This window comes from Macrobrachium nipponense, chromosome 16 (genome assembly GCF_015104395.2).
Source record: "Macrobrachium nipponense isolate FS-2020 chromosome 16, ASM1510439v2, whole genome shotgun sequence".
In the NCBI taxonomy this organism is placed as follows: domain Eukaryota; kingdom Metazoa; phylum Arthropoda; class Malacostraca; order Decapoda; family Palaemonidae; genus Macrobrachium; species Macrobrachium nipponense.
Genome location: NC_087209.1, coordinates 55,761,717 through 55,777,222, shown reverse-complemented (window position 1 = coordinate 55,777,222; position 15,506 = coordinate 55,761,717). Strand labels below are relative to the sequence as shown.

General features: G+C 38.8%; 1 protein-coding gene across 1 annotated transcript; it reads left to right on the top strand.

Annotated features, from left to right (window-relative positions):
* Nucleotides 1-5,105: 5,105 nt before the first annotated feature.
* LOC135195437 (leucine-rich repeat neuronal protein 3-like) lies at nt 5,106-13,594 on the top strand. The gene is made up of 2 exons (XM_064221681.1): nt 5,106-5,431; nt 11,094-13,594. Exon 2 carries the CDS (start codon nt 11,272-11,274, stop codon nt 13,432-13,434), a length of 2,163 nt encoding a protein of 720 aa, XP_064077751.1. The 5' UTR covers nt 5,106-5,431; nt 11,094-11,271; the 3' UTR covers nt 13,435-13,594.
* The last annotated feature ends 1,912 nt before the right edge of the window (nt 13,595-15,506 follow it).

Here is a 15,506-nt window from a genome sequence, read left to right as displayed (position 1 = left end):
TTCCACCACCCCATACACATTACCACCCTCAGTATTATCCCCAACATTGTTAGTATCAGAAATAACATCAATATTAGTATCCACATCCCCATCCATAATATCATCACCACAATTGTCATCACCGCGAACTCCAATAGAATCCCCGCAATCATTTCCCAAATCACCAACGTGGGTTTTAATATTACCTCTCTCCATAACACCCGTATCACCGCCATTACTATCACCGAGCACATCTCCTTTTTCAATAATCTCCATGTCCGTTCTAATCACGTCCTCATAAGGCGGAAAAACACCATGTATTCCGACTGCTATCCCGTTAACACCCACATGGATCGAAATCTTGTGTCTCCTACACGCAGGATGACCCAGCAAAAGTCTGAAGCCCAACGCAATTCCTTTCATTACCAAAAATGGTTCTGTTAGTACTCTGTCACCGAGAGTAAACTGTATTTGAACACAACCTAGGGTATTTAATCTATGGGCTTGCACATCACACACCGTCTCCGTTGAGGGTTGCAAAGGGTAATTGGAAAACATGGATTAATACAAATTATAGTCCATTAAATTTATAGACGCTCCTGAGTCTATAAATATCGGGATATCCACATCCCCTACTGTTCCATAAACTATAGGCCTGGGCTCTGGGGCGTTCCCCACGAGACCACAATGGCACGTACTAATCACCTGTACCCTTTTTGTTGATCGGCCTTCCAAAAATTTCGCCAATCCCTTTGCCCTCTGGTTTGACCCGCCTGGGAAGTCCTCACATTATAATTACCAGAACCTTGAGGTGTAGGCCTCGCATCTCTCCATATCTGAGATGGACAAGATTCCCAATAATGATCGATACTCTTACACATTCCACAATATTTAACCCTACACAATTTCTTTGGATGCCCTGGTTTATTGCAGTTGAAACAGCGCAACTGCTGTTGCCTTTGATCGATTGATCTTTTGTTATATTCAACTTTTGCACAAAGACGGGGAGGAGGAAATTCTGTGTCTCTTTGCACCCAATTCCTCGGGCCTGCCCCATTAAAAATTGTATCTACAGTGGGACATTTAGACATATGTTTCTCAATTTGGGCATAATGTAACTCTTCGTCTGAAGTAGGTTCAATCTTTTCATCAAAGCCATTCACTATTGGATCCGGTACATCGTGCAAGAGCAGGGAAAAATAGATCAGTTTATGAATATTCTCGAGTTAGACACTACCTCCTGTAACCCATTTAGATGTTTTCAATTTTCCTACCCAGTCTGCCACTGAGTCAAAAAGTTTTGAACTATGTTCTACGAGGCTATTAGTGCCCTTCCGTATTTTATAAAGACCCCTAAGGTCCCTCACCATGTCTCCGTGTTCCTTTGAGCCATAAGCTGTTTTCAAAAATGCTTCCAAATCAGTCCAGGTACGACATTTTGCAAATTGGAAACTCCTGCAATGATGGGAGAGATCGCCTTTATTGAAATCTAGCAAAGCTTTCGCCTCTCTAAACGCCTCTGTATCATCCGTTATATTCTTTGCGCTTAAGTAATTATTCACACCTTCAATAAATATTTGCACTGGCTGAGATAACACACCGTCTACCATTCTCCTGAAAGGGCTCACGCCCGCACTCACGTTCGTTACATGATGCAGTAGCATTGTGGTGCTCTTAGCATCCGCCATTTTTCTCTCTTTCCAGAAGCTCTTATGATCTATAAGATTCCCCAATCTCAATAACATCAATGTATTTATATACACACAAAACCCAATCCAGAAAAATTAAAACAAATATTCCCCCAATGATGGATAACAAAAACAAGCGTGCCCTCACTCACATCATTACAATGTCCATCGAATTTCGAGAGACATCAAAACAAAAACACCTTTTGAATAAATTCACCGCAAACAAAAAAAGAATAAAAGAAAATAAAAAAGGAGCAAAGAAGAAAGAAAACTTGAAAATACACTCACATCTTCATATGACTGGAAACCGAATTCGTATACACTTCGCAAATATGCGTAGCCTGTTCACCACACTCGTGAAATACCTTAATATGTCAAAAACTAAACTTTTTCCCTACACGTTTTAAAACACTGGTTTTCATGAATCACTAACTGGCCAACACTGAGATGCAGAGAGATACCCTAGTAACCTGACGCTTTCAATACCCCACCAAACCATTGAATCAGCTAAAAGAACCCCGAGTTGCCTGAGACATGATTATAACCCCTTTTCCTACCAAAAAATATGTCTAACTAGTTACCAGTCTCTTCGTTAGCGTACCTACAGCCTATAAAATATATAAAAAGCTTGTTAAACCGCTGCCCACCACTCTAACCCCCTCCCTTTTGACATACACAAATTAACAATTCTTACCTGTGGCAGCAGGCGGCGCCCTCTATCCGCAAGCATGTCACTAGGCTATTAAGCTCACACAAATACAAAAATATACTATTTATTACCCAAAGCAGATGAACATAAAATAGAGTAAATTGATTAATAAGTCATAGTGATAAAACCCAAGTCTGCCCTACAAAGAAAACTATTTTGTTAACATTCCACTCTCCTGGCTACGTACTCACTCCCAGACCCAAAATGTCAATTGTTTCATTGTATTAGTCAAGATAGAGAATCCCGTCTCTAATATCATGGAATAGAGCCCATCTTTGAGACGGGGGGTTTTCTCCCGACACCTGGCATTTCCTCAACCGTCCTCCTTCCCCCAAGTGCCTCAGTCGGTTAGACCTGTGACATCCGTACAAACGAATGTACATAATCACCACACCTCAAACTGCCCCTTAAAAATGCATACGCATCAGATTCCTTCATTCAAGAAGGCTGCCTCTACAGCTCACTCTGTCTCCAAGAAAGACACGATATGTAATTCACTAACACATCAATTCACACTTGTAAGATATATATATATATATATATATATATATATATATATATATATATATATAGATATATATATATTATTATATATATATATGATATATATATATAATATATATATATATTTATATATATATATATACTATTAATATATACACACACACAGAAGAATCATAGGGGTAGCCGACCCGACCAACATCCAGGTTGAAGAGGTAAAGGCATGTCTTTCACAAGAATCGTTTATTACACCAACGTTTCACATCGCATGATGCATCCTCAAGACTGGAAATGATATACGATGAATACTAAACCATCACTCTCTCACATAAAAAATCTAAAAGAGCATAAAAAATATTTAACATTTACAAATAGAAACAAGTAAAACGAGAACTCTAAAGGAACACCTACCAAGGTAAGAGTTAAAAAGCGACTAAAAAGGCAGAGAGAAAATAAACATACGAAAGATGGCTAAAGCGAACGTGGAGAGTAAAAAACAGGCAGTTATGCTAGAAACAGTTGTGTGGAATAGGCAGTTATGCTAAAAATAATTGTGTGGAATAGGCAGTTATGCTAAAAACAGTTGTGTGGAAGAGGCAGTTATGCTAAAAACAGTTGTGTGGACGACGATTGGGTGTTTAGTGTTGGTGTATAGTTTTAATGAGAAGTGACTCCAACACCATCAACTCGTCGTCTCTACGGGCAGATCCAATAATCTTAAAATCATTAGTCTAAGCGGACACCACAAATCTGGGAATGATTCCGAATATTGGATAATTCGGGATTGGACAATCTGCACCCTTTCCTAAGCTGACACCTTGATGGTAGCAGAAACGGACCCCGAGAAGCCTCCTCGTACAACCAACGTAAGTTCCCAGACTACATCTGGGACAGGTACCTATATTTATAAACGATGTTGGATGTCAAGGAAGGGCTCAGTCTGTCCTACACTGAAAAAAGAACGTATATTTAGAGGACTTCATGGGATCAACTTCAAATTAACTGTTGGCAATTCGATATGAATTATATTCATGAATTTCTTTTTAAAACGTGAAGGAAAGGGAACTTAGCGTAAATACATAATTTTGTTCTCCATTCCTTCTTACTTTGTATTTTTATCCTCATTTCATTTTTCCTCTTTTTATTTTTATCCTCCCGCCGACTACATGCTTTTCTTCTTCCCATCCCAATGTCTTTGTTTCGCACCTTTTATTCTTTCATCCTTTTTTATTTTTATTTTCTCCTCATCCATTTCGCCATCTTTTCTTCATTCCCTGCTATTTGGTCTTTTCATTATTACTCCATTTACTTTCCACTTTTTTTCTCCATTTTTCTTTACTATCGCCCTTTTTATTCCTTATCCACTTTTCCTTTCCCTCATTTCCTCCCATCTCTTCCTTTTTCCAATTCTTTCAGTCTTTGTCACCCATGTCGTCTCTTCCTTATCCTCTATATCTTTTCACTCTTTGTTTTCTATCTTATGCTGTTTCCATTCTCCTTTCTTTTTCATCCTATACTTCCTCTTCCTTGGCTTGCCAATTGGTCTTCCCTTTTCCTTTTCCTTCACCTCACTTTCCTCTCTCCTGTTATCCCCTCCTTCTGCCTTTTATTACGCTGATTTCTTCTAAGTTCTACGTCTCCTTTTAGCTTCCTTCAATAAGCAAGTTATTTACCGAGCGCCCCTTCGACGTCCCCAGTCGATCCCTGTCACATTTACGATGCTTGTAAATGAAACCAATATGAAATTGGACTTTGTGTATCATTATGGCGGCACTTTGTAACAGCAGTATGACATTAGTCTAGTCATAAATAATTCTGCATTTCCAGTTATTACGTAAACTTGTAGCCCTAGCCGCCTCCTTGCATCATGTGTCACAGATCTTTGACATCTCGTTTTATTCTGCGATTTGCCACGCCGTCAGAAGCTACAGACTAGACAAGATACACTTGTGTATCATGTCTATTCATCTCAGTATCGCCTTAAAACTTTGTGCAATCTTTTTACTTAGCCGATTATATAACCAGCTCCACGTCATCTCTGGAAGATTATGATAACTGTGCGATATTAGGGCTGGGTGCATTTGTTTGGTATCCTTATTTCTGGGCGTGGGATGGAGGAGGTCTTATTGATGGGGAGCTGGGGGTCGTGGGGGATGGAACTAAAGAGCGAACTGTGTCCACGCCTGGCCGTTCCGGCATCTCACTCGGCTCTGGAACCTGATGAGATGAGAGCCTGGCGAGGCGTCCCACCCTCAGTTGCTCTTCCGATTTTGGTGTGTGAGTGTGGTTACGCTCATCATCGTCTGTCTGCTGTAAATTGAATTAATGATTCACTTGTAGCTAACATGGAGTGCAACGCTACAAAACCCTATTTTAATAGTAATTTCGTAAAGAAAAACGATTTCCAGATATGCCAGTAGTAGCCTCAGCCCGCATTAAGAGAAGAAACGCGTAAATTTGGATGGCTTTGGTTGTCGGGAATCTCTTTGCTGAGAGTATGTAGAAGTGAATAAAAATTGCCTTATCTCCAATGAATGGCGTGTTAAAAAAAAAGGTACGTTTCAGATGTTTATCAATTTTGGTTATCGTTCATTATTATGCATACTTATAATATATATATATATAGATATATTTATATATATATATATTCTATATATATATATATACACACCATCATTTTCACCCTTTCTATGTTATTCGACACCTTATGACCCTATCTTCTGCAGGGTGTTAGTATTTACTGTTGCTCTTAGTCGGAAGTGATTGCCGAAACTCTAATTCATATTTTATGTTTATGTTTTCAAGTGACAAACTCCTAATTCAGCAGTAGCACCGACATAAACAAAGAATCACAAGGAGGTCTATATACGTTAATATTTCTATTGTGTATCGTTATTCAATAGACCAAAATTGATTTTATCACCTTATAGCTTGCACCAAAACACAAAAACGACTGTATAGCTATCTATATATACACACACACGAAGTCTTTCATACATTAAACTTATAATGTACCTTTCCTAATTTTCCAATAACTTCTTTTTTCTCCGGGTAAGAAGTTCATGGGGCAATTAAATATGTAGTTTCATTTGCCCCCATAAACTTTAGATATGCACTTCATAACTTAGCTTAAAAGAGAGAAACATGAAGTCATTGGCAATCCACAAAAAAGCGAATTTCATTTGTCTATAATCTCCCATACTCAGACGCACATGCACACGCACACAGTGATATGGCGTAATATGTGGCGACGCCACTGTCACCCAAAATGGGCACTGCGGCTCAGTGCCGCGGCGGTCAGGTCACACTAAATTTCGCTAAGAGCATGAATTACTCTAGGCCTGCAGTTCATAGTCCACCCACCCGTAAATGGGTACCGGTGTCTGTTAGTGTAAAGGGAGTGGGGATAGCGATATCACCCCGTAAGGCTTATGAAACAGAGCATGATCTGACCTCCAGCTTACTCGGGTCGCGTAAAAGATTTTCCCCTCAAGCATAACTTGTAAACATTATATTCCTAACTTAATGTGAAGCAGTCTTCTTAATTAATACTCTTACGTAGCACTACTCATGCCAACAACAAGGATCAAATATAAAGGACACAAATGAAGCACGTTCATATATTCTCAGATTTGCGGAAACACAAAATAATTGAACAGAATCATAGCCTCGAAATTCAGTTACCAGATAAATTAAAACATACTAAACTCTATATTTTATTGGAAATAATTTTTCTGCACTGTTTAACATGCACATTATTTATTTTTTACATTTTCATTCTAATGAATAAATCATATATATCCCATCCCAAAATTCCTGTATCTTTAATGCGAAATACGTTTTTCAGACCTTTTTAGGCTCTTCCATAGACCTTTCCTACCCACTCAACAAGAACAACAATAACAACAGTACTTTGTAGGCTTACTGCCCGAGTGAGCGAAAACAAGAATTTGTACCTTTCAGGTGCCTATCCTCCAAAACTTTGAGTCATATAATGACAACAAAGTAGTCTGACAACTTTCAGGGGCGAGGAACAACAAAGCATATTTCTGTCTTTAGTTTGACATTTCTGCACTTCTATGGTGACATTTAAAAACGCTGAATTAGTATAGACTTATAAATCTATTATATATTTGGCAATGTGTGTATGTATGTTTGTATGTATGTGTACGTATGTATGTATGTATGTATGTATGTTCGGTATGGGGCCCGGGCCGTCGGTCTGACGGGACTGAGATTCGGAACGGAGATGGGTTTCCACCCTGGGATGGTCGAGACCTATGTTTGGGAGCCCGGAAACCCCCGGGGAGCCCGGGGTCCCAAAATTTCTACTTCCCCCCCCTCCCCCCCTCCAAAGGGTGAGAAGGGATTCCGTGAAACAGAGCTGGTTCTGCCCGTGAAACGGGGCTGGCTATGTCCGTAGATTTAGTTACTTTACAAATTTCTGTATACATATGACTTATCATTTACAAAAGAATACTATAGGGTAAACATCAATGACATCAAAGAGGGTGGTTTTAGAACGGGGGTTGACAGAGAGAGAAAATGAGAGGGAGAGAAAATGAGAGAGAGTAAACCGGGTGTTAGGGGGAAAAAAAAGAGGAAAAAAGACAGACAGACAGAGTTGGTATTACTGAGAAGAAAGATGTACCTGGTGATGCTCGGAATAAAAAGGGGCATGCCATCTGTGATGATAACCCCTACAGGGTGGATTATGCAATCACTTTCAGAAAAAGTAATCTCTTGGGATCATTTCAATCTTATACATCCGGCATGGCTTAGTTATAGGAAAGATAGCTGATAGTTAAAATTTGACTCATGGTTCAGAAGGATAAAGTACAATAAGGATGGAGTTTGTGGTAATACATTTACATGATATGACATAAGATACATGATATGAATTACAACTGTTATCAGTTTTGAAGTGCCTCGTGATACACAACATTTTTCGTTCTGCCAATAAACAGGTTATTGGGATTGCTAACTCTCGAACACCCTACATATAGTCGACCATGTGAAACACTGGTTCCTTCAGGTTTAGGCCTACAGCATCCAATGTCTGATGTTGTGCCTTGTTGATGTTTATTGCAAAGCTCAGCTTTAAGGGAAATTGAAGGCGCTTGAACTCAAGTGGTGTGTCAAATAGGATAAGAGGAATTCAGGGTATAAACACATCCTCCCCACTTGCTTTGCCAGTCAATATTGTAGCTTCCAAGACTCTTGGTATCATCTTTTCGATGATAAGACGAGTTCTGTTGCAAAGCCTTTGTGGTTCCAAGTTCCTTAAAACTGGTGCGCCAATTTTGAGTTTAAAGTGGTGAGGTAGAAGTCCAAAGGATGTTAAAACTATTCAAGAACTTCACGAGATAGCTCACAACTTCATTTGGATCGAGAACAGTGTTGATGGACTTGTAACTGCATTCCTCACCGGTTAGCTGCTTCAGCAGTTGCAGATTCGTGTCGTCAATAGCGTCTTTTATGGCACCAAGATGACAAGCGTTCTCAGCCAGTTATGGTTTTTAAATTTGTTGCTCAAGTCAGGAAACACCTTAGACGTGACCTCTTGAATATCATTTATTGAGTTTCCAAATGGCAAATTGACCAGACCATCCTCTCCACCAACCAGAGTGCCATTGCCAACATCTAATAACTTATTAGAAAAGGGTACTGCTTCCTCCCCGCCACTTAGTTGGAATCTCATGTTTGTTTGGAATCTTAACATCTGCCTGAAATTTCCTGCAAGCAAGATGGTTGAGCCGTGTGTTGTGCTTCAGATCTTGAAGGGCCGAGTCAAGAGCTTCGAAAGTCCCCTTGTGGCTCATGATTGCTTCATCCCAAATGACTAACTTGCAATTGCTAAATATTTTGCCATTAAGAGAGCCACAGCTGATGTTGCAGGTTACCATTTCTTTCTTTGACAGGTTCAAAGGGAGTTTGAATGAAGAATGCGCAGTCCTTCCACCAGTTAATAGAGTTGCAGCTATTCCACTTGAAGCAACAGCTAGTACAAAGTATTTCATTTGTTGTATTTTAGTCAAAATCAAAATAAGATTGGTGACAAAATTCTTGCCTGTCCCGCTGGGTGCATCTAGAAAGTACAGCCCTCCGGTTGCATTCTCAGTGCTTGAGACTACTGCGTCATAAGCACTTTTTTGGACCTCTACCAGTCGGTGAAATATGACTTTACTATTATAAATCATGCCTGTATTTATAACAGCGCTAAGGCCACTTTCACACCAAGGTGGCAGGTGGAAAGGGGCAAGTGATGAGTGGCACGGTGATTTCAGACCAAGGTAGCATGTCGCCACGTGTTTCAGGGTGGCAGTCCACTTCACAGTGCACAAGATGGCATCATCGGATGAGGAGGTTATTGTTGCAATTGATGTACTGAGGTGATGTTGTGTCATACAGACATTTGTATTTCTCCACAGCTCTTACAAATTTTATGTTAAATAGTTCATTGTCTGGAAGAGGCATAGGTACTCATAGTTGTGCACGAGAGCAAGCACAAAAGACAAGTGACAACAAAAAGACAACTGGTGTCCTACAAGACTGCGTGTCCCTCTCATCAGGCAGTGTTGTCACATGTGCTTGCGCAAATCTGTCTAGTCTCTTGAAAACTAATCACCATGTGCCATACATCCAAAATGTTTTAATTTTATTGTATATTTTTTTTTCAAAATAAAAAAAAATGTAATACATCGTCTAATAATACGTTTGGAAGTGAAAGTTCCATTAAAATTTGGCATCGCAGTCCGATTGGCAAGTTGCACACTCAAAAAAAAAGACTTGTTCAATGTCGGAGTGGCATGCAAGTCGCACGTGGCTCATGCGACGAATCACGCCACCTCGGTGAGAAAGGTTTCATAGATTTCCTAATGTTCGTTTTCAAGTGGCGTGCGACGTGCCACCTTGGTGTGAAAGCGGCCTAAAATTACAACATTGAACATATATATTTTTCTAATAAGTGTAGAGCCTCAGATACTTATCAGTGTCAAATAATCGGGGTGGGGGCGGGCGGCGATAAGTGGAAGTAAAAAAAAAAAAAAATACTTGATTTATTGCAATAGGCGATAAGTAATTATGAGCAGGTTTGCTGCAAATAATAACCGACGGTGAGCGGAGTTGGACATTTTCTTGTTACTGATGAGTAAACGTTTAGAAATGGGGTGTAATCTGTTACGAGAGTTCTAACTATGGTCTTATTATCTTTTTCTACAGCCTGTAATAATTGTGTAATGGGCGAGAACACGTATGACCTTAGTTTTAATGATGTATTTACAAGAAAGTCGCTGCCATTTAGCAAGTTATTCCTTAGTAAAACTGATGTGCTGAAAGCTAATTCATTTTTTCAGATATGTACTTGCCTATCTTTTTTATATATATATTATCTTTTGTTCTTACATTTCTAATTAGTTTTTAAGATTCCACAGATTTCCTTTTTAGTCACTTACCAAGAGATCATATGTTTTTGTGATGCAATAACATCATGACATTTATTAAACATTTTAATGCACAATATTGATAACCGATTTACAAATACAGTGTTTAGGAGATGAATAATTGTATAAATCTGAAGATATTTATAAAATAAATGTTTTTTATTCTTACTATGTTTTATCTTTACCATCAGCGTGCATGGGCACAATAACTGAATAAGCATTTCAGTCTGAAGTATACCCCATTCTCTGTACTTCCTCGATTGATAAAATCTTGAGGAGTTTCCATTTCCATCCGCCTCTCTTACTACAGTCAACCGACGACAAGTGAGACGTTTCCGGATAACGACTCTGAAGAAAGACTTAACCCCTCGCAGACATCTCAGAACTTTAACGTGAAAATGACTTTCATGTCTATGACGTGTCTATTTGTTTACTTTCCTTTATCTGCAGATTCCAATCATCCATTGAGCAGTTAGGTAGATTTATCTCAGTTAAAAGAATGTTTCACTTAGCGAGTAAACTTGCTTTCTGCATCGGAATACTTTTGTTTCAAAGACAGAAGCATGAAAACGAGAGGCTTCGCTTGCATATGCACAGTTTTATGAGAGAGATGAGGAGAGAGAGATGAGAAGATGGAGAGACGAGAGAGAGAGGTGTTAAGAGTAAATATTGGAAAACAGGAATTCCGTGGCAAAAAATGTTTATGTAATAAGAGTTCCAATTACAATTAAATACTTTAAATTCACCCTTACATTTTTATCATTTTTATTTCAGATAAAGCTGGGCAGAGCTCGAATCGGAATACATCAAGTGATCACTACAAGCGGGTATTTCTTATCAGCCAAAATAAGAAAGCTGGCTAAGAAGGTGCAGATAGGCAACAAGCTGGCAAAACTTGAATGACATCCAAATATCATAGTACTCCTGTAATCGTTATTTTACAGAAAATGATATGCTAGTCCCTAATAATATAGCAATGGTGCTACCAGTGAAATTATTATATAATATAGCAGGATTCTCTCTTCTGTGCACTCCAAATTTGTGTAACATTATCGGAGAAAATATGATAAGTGATATTCCAGAAAATAATTACAATTCATCTTGTTGTGAGGGGTGCACTTCTGGAGTAATGAAATCTACAGATCTTACAGAAGATCTAGAAACCCTGAATTGTTCAATGAAAAAGATCAGGACCTTTCCCGTAAATCTACCAGTGACCTTACAAGCACTTAATCTGAAAGGAAATAACATATTTAATATTCCAGATAATAGCATGTCCTATTTAACAGACCTTCAAGAACTTGATCTATCCGCAAACAGGATCAAATCAATTGGACAAGGGAGCATTTTTGCGAATTTACTCCATTTAAAGTATCTTAATGTAGAAAATAATTTTTTGACTTCACTCTATCACAACAGTTTGTTAGGACTTACGTCACTAAGACATCTAGTGTTGTCCAATAACAAAATTACATTTCTAGAAGAAGGCGCTCTGGCTGAACTAAAAAGCCTTCAGAGATTAGATCTTGACCATAATCTTCTTGAGTCCCTGTATGAACACTGGTTTCATGGCCTCGAACATCTGCTCACTCTTAACATCGCTCACAACCGAATCCTCAATATCCCTGCGTCAGTCTTCCAAACTTTGGTGTCTCTGAAATATTTATACCTATCCGGTAATCAGATTTCATCTGTACACCCAAGAGCGTTTTTTGGTCAGATAAGTCTTGAAGTCTTATCAGTGGAAAACAATCTCCTTAACAAAGCCCCGACAGCTGCCTTTCAAGGTATACCCAGTCTCAAGATCCTTATTTTAGATAGAAATCCACTAAGTAAAATTAAACCACTGGATTTTTCTCATCTTGGCATTACAGAAATCAGCCTTTGTCACATGCCCAAACTGAGCATTGTTGATGCCAAGGGATTTTACAATCTACTAAACATTTCTAGCATTCATATGAGTGATAATAAAAAGCTTACTTATGTGGATCCTCTAGCTTTCATGAATGTAGATAACTTGAAAGTATTACAACTCCATGACAACGTCATAAAAGGAATATCTCCGGAAATGAAATCTGTTTTGCCTAATGGAGTTCAAATTTCTCTTTATAACAATCCATTTACATGCGACTGTAACATTCGATGGCTTCGGCAGCTGATGGAAGATAGTTTCTCTTCAGGCGTTTCATTAGTAAAGCCAGAGCAATTAGTTTGCCATGGCCCAGAGAATTTAGCGCATAAACTAATCAAAGACCTTAACATCAAGAGTATACCAAGAGTATGTGCTCCCACTGTCCTTAACCTCACACAGTCTGACACTGTTTCAGGGAGAGTAGGTGAGAGTTTTCTCTTGGAATGTCGTTCTCTTGGTTACCCTATGCCAAGACTACATTGGGTATTACCAGATGGCTCCTTTGTTAACTCAACCCTCAATGAAATAAGACGAAGGTTTTTTCTACCTGGTACTCTTGTTTATTATCATTTGCTACCCAGTGATGGAGGCCAGTATACATGTTTGGCCCATAACAGTATTGGAGATGCTAGTTTATCCCTCAATATCAACATCAGTGGTATTGATATATATTTATTCCCTATACGGGTGTCTTCAAATTTTATAACGCTCACTTGGAATGGTACTGAGCATCAAACTTTTGCATCTTACAAAATAAATTATTGGCCAGTAGACGCCAATGGAAAACGATCTGGTCCTCTGGAATCCATGCCAGCGGGCTCTTCTGATCAAAATATAGTCATTAATCGGTTGAAACCACAAACAACTTATTACTTTTGCCTCGGGTTTGAAGATAAAACAGGATTTTTCTTAAAGATATCATGTTGTTTAGCTAGCACCCAGCATGAAGACTTTATGTTGCAAGGGATATCAGGCACTTCAAATGTTATGATAGCCATTGTTCTCATTATTGTTTTAGCTATTATAGTGCTGGGAATATGTCTTGCTTCTATTGTAACCAAAAGATATCGGCACAGATTGTATGAGGTTCCTGATAATTCAGATACATCTATCATACCTTTAAAAACCTTCGTCGACCTTTTCTACCAAGGTCTTGACCCTCAAAGGACAGAACACGACCAAAGCAAGCCTATCGTGCATTAAGCTTGCCCCCATCTTCTCCACCAAAGATGACCATTTCATACAAGTATTGAGTAGGCGTTCAACAGCTAACAGAATGAGAAGTTGTTCATGTACATTTTCACATAGGTATTGTTCATAGTAATATTTGCGTCATATTATTTATATTTTTTGCAATAAACATTAACCCTCAAAATACTGCTTTAAATTATTTCCAAGTCCTCAAAGTATTATGCAGTCTTCACCTTAGTTAAAATATCTCCACCTGTATTGAAAGCCACACTGCAGACTTAAGAAAAATGATGATTAAGGTAACTGTTTATCCATGTGTTATGTGGGTCAAATGACCCTGTTTAACTAAAAGGAGAGAATTCCTAACTTGGTAACGTAACCTACCTTCAATGTTCCAATTGCCTTCCCTCCTCTTGTTTGTTTGTTTGTATGGTGCTTTTAAATAGCATGGGATACGAAAAATAGCTTTATTTTCCCCAAAATGAATATAAAATTCAAAAACAATGAGCTACTACTAATGTTCTGCATAATCATATTGAATAGCACTATCACCACTTATTCTCACTGTCAAATAACCCCCATTGGTCTATCTCAAATACATGTCTAGAGAATTCATTTTCGGTAGTGACAACCCGAATCCATCTTGATTGATGGACCTTCTGGCACCTTCACGTAGTTCACGGTTCCCTCTAACAGTTCTTGTCTAATGAAACCATAAATTCACATACAAGAGATTATATTTCATTTATTTGCTCTGACAGACGTATGAACTTACGCACGCTAATGAACGCACAAATCCATGCATGCTAGTCTATTTTGATGTACGTGCATTTTCCCATTGCTCATGTACACGTCCTATTTAGTGCACTGACGTCACAATCGTGTGATTCCGAACTAACCAGGTCATTTGCGCGCCCGCAATCTTGTCAATGCAGCTTTACTTTTGTCTCGTTTGAACATCCTGAGGAATTCACTGTTTAAAAAATTTCCAAAGTCCGAAGCACTCGAGGCTACTGTTTTTGCATCCAACTACCTGTCACTCGTTATCGGCCTAATTTTAGTTTTTAATATATATCCAGTGCCCACTACACAGCTTGGCCACCAAACCCATGTCACCTGACATGCTAGCCTGGCACTAGTCTCAATGTCCACATAATTTTTATATTGTCACATAAGGCAACTTCTGACGCTGGTGTTCTACCCCGTCAGCTGCATCTCAGTTTGATGGCCCATGTAATATACATTGTGACCATCATTATTGCCACCATAATGCCAATCACTGGAACTGTGTAGCATTCTGCAAAGAAAAATTGTTCTCTCCATTATCCTCCAGTTGCAGAACCATAATTGTCCCTAGCTTGTGGTACCCCTGTAAGTGTTTCATAAACACCCTTGTCGATGAATGGAGGAACCGTAGCCGCCTCCTTGTTGCTGAACTTGAAATATTCTGCGACTCCCATGCATGTAGAAGTATCGTAGATCCCTGGTTTGCCCCAGAAATTATCTTGAGACGACTCCACATGAGCCATCGAAGATTTCTGGTCCTTGTAGTAGTAACGATCCGTGACATCGTCACCTGTGGTGAAGACTGAACATCTGGCGCAGTAGATCCTAAGTTGTTTTTGTTTGTAACCACTCGGCATGAGCTTGGGAATTCTCTAAAGTCATCGTGTGTCCATATTTCGTCATGAACAGGTTCTAACTGACCCACTGACAAATCTATGTATTACAAGAAGTAAATTCCTACCTTAACACACGAATCTGTCTTGAACTAACATGCGAACCTCATAGTCAATTATTTAAGGCTGAAATTCCTCACTAAATAAACAAGGTCTTTATCCACTCTCCCCCCCCCCTCTTTTTTTTTTTTTAATTACTGGAGAACTTTTATCATTAACTGATCACTCACAATTAACCCCTTAACTGCCAAATATATCAACAGAACCCCGTAATGTTTATACCATTAATCTCCATCAAATAATGTTTGACTCTCATTTCTGTTATGTATCTCAAAATAAATTCTACCCCGTCTCTACAACAAAATGTCATCCAGAAGAAACCTTAAGTAAAAAAAAAAAAAAAAA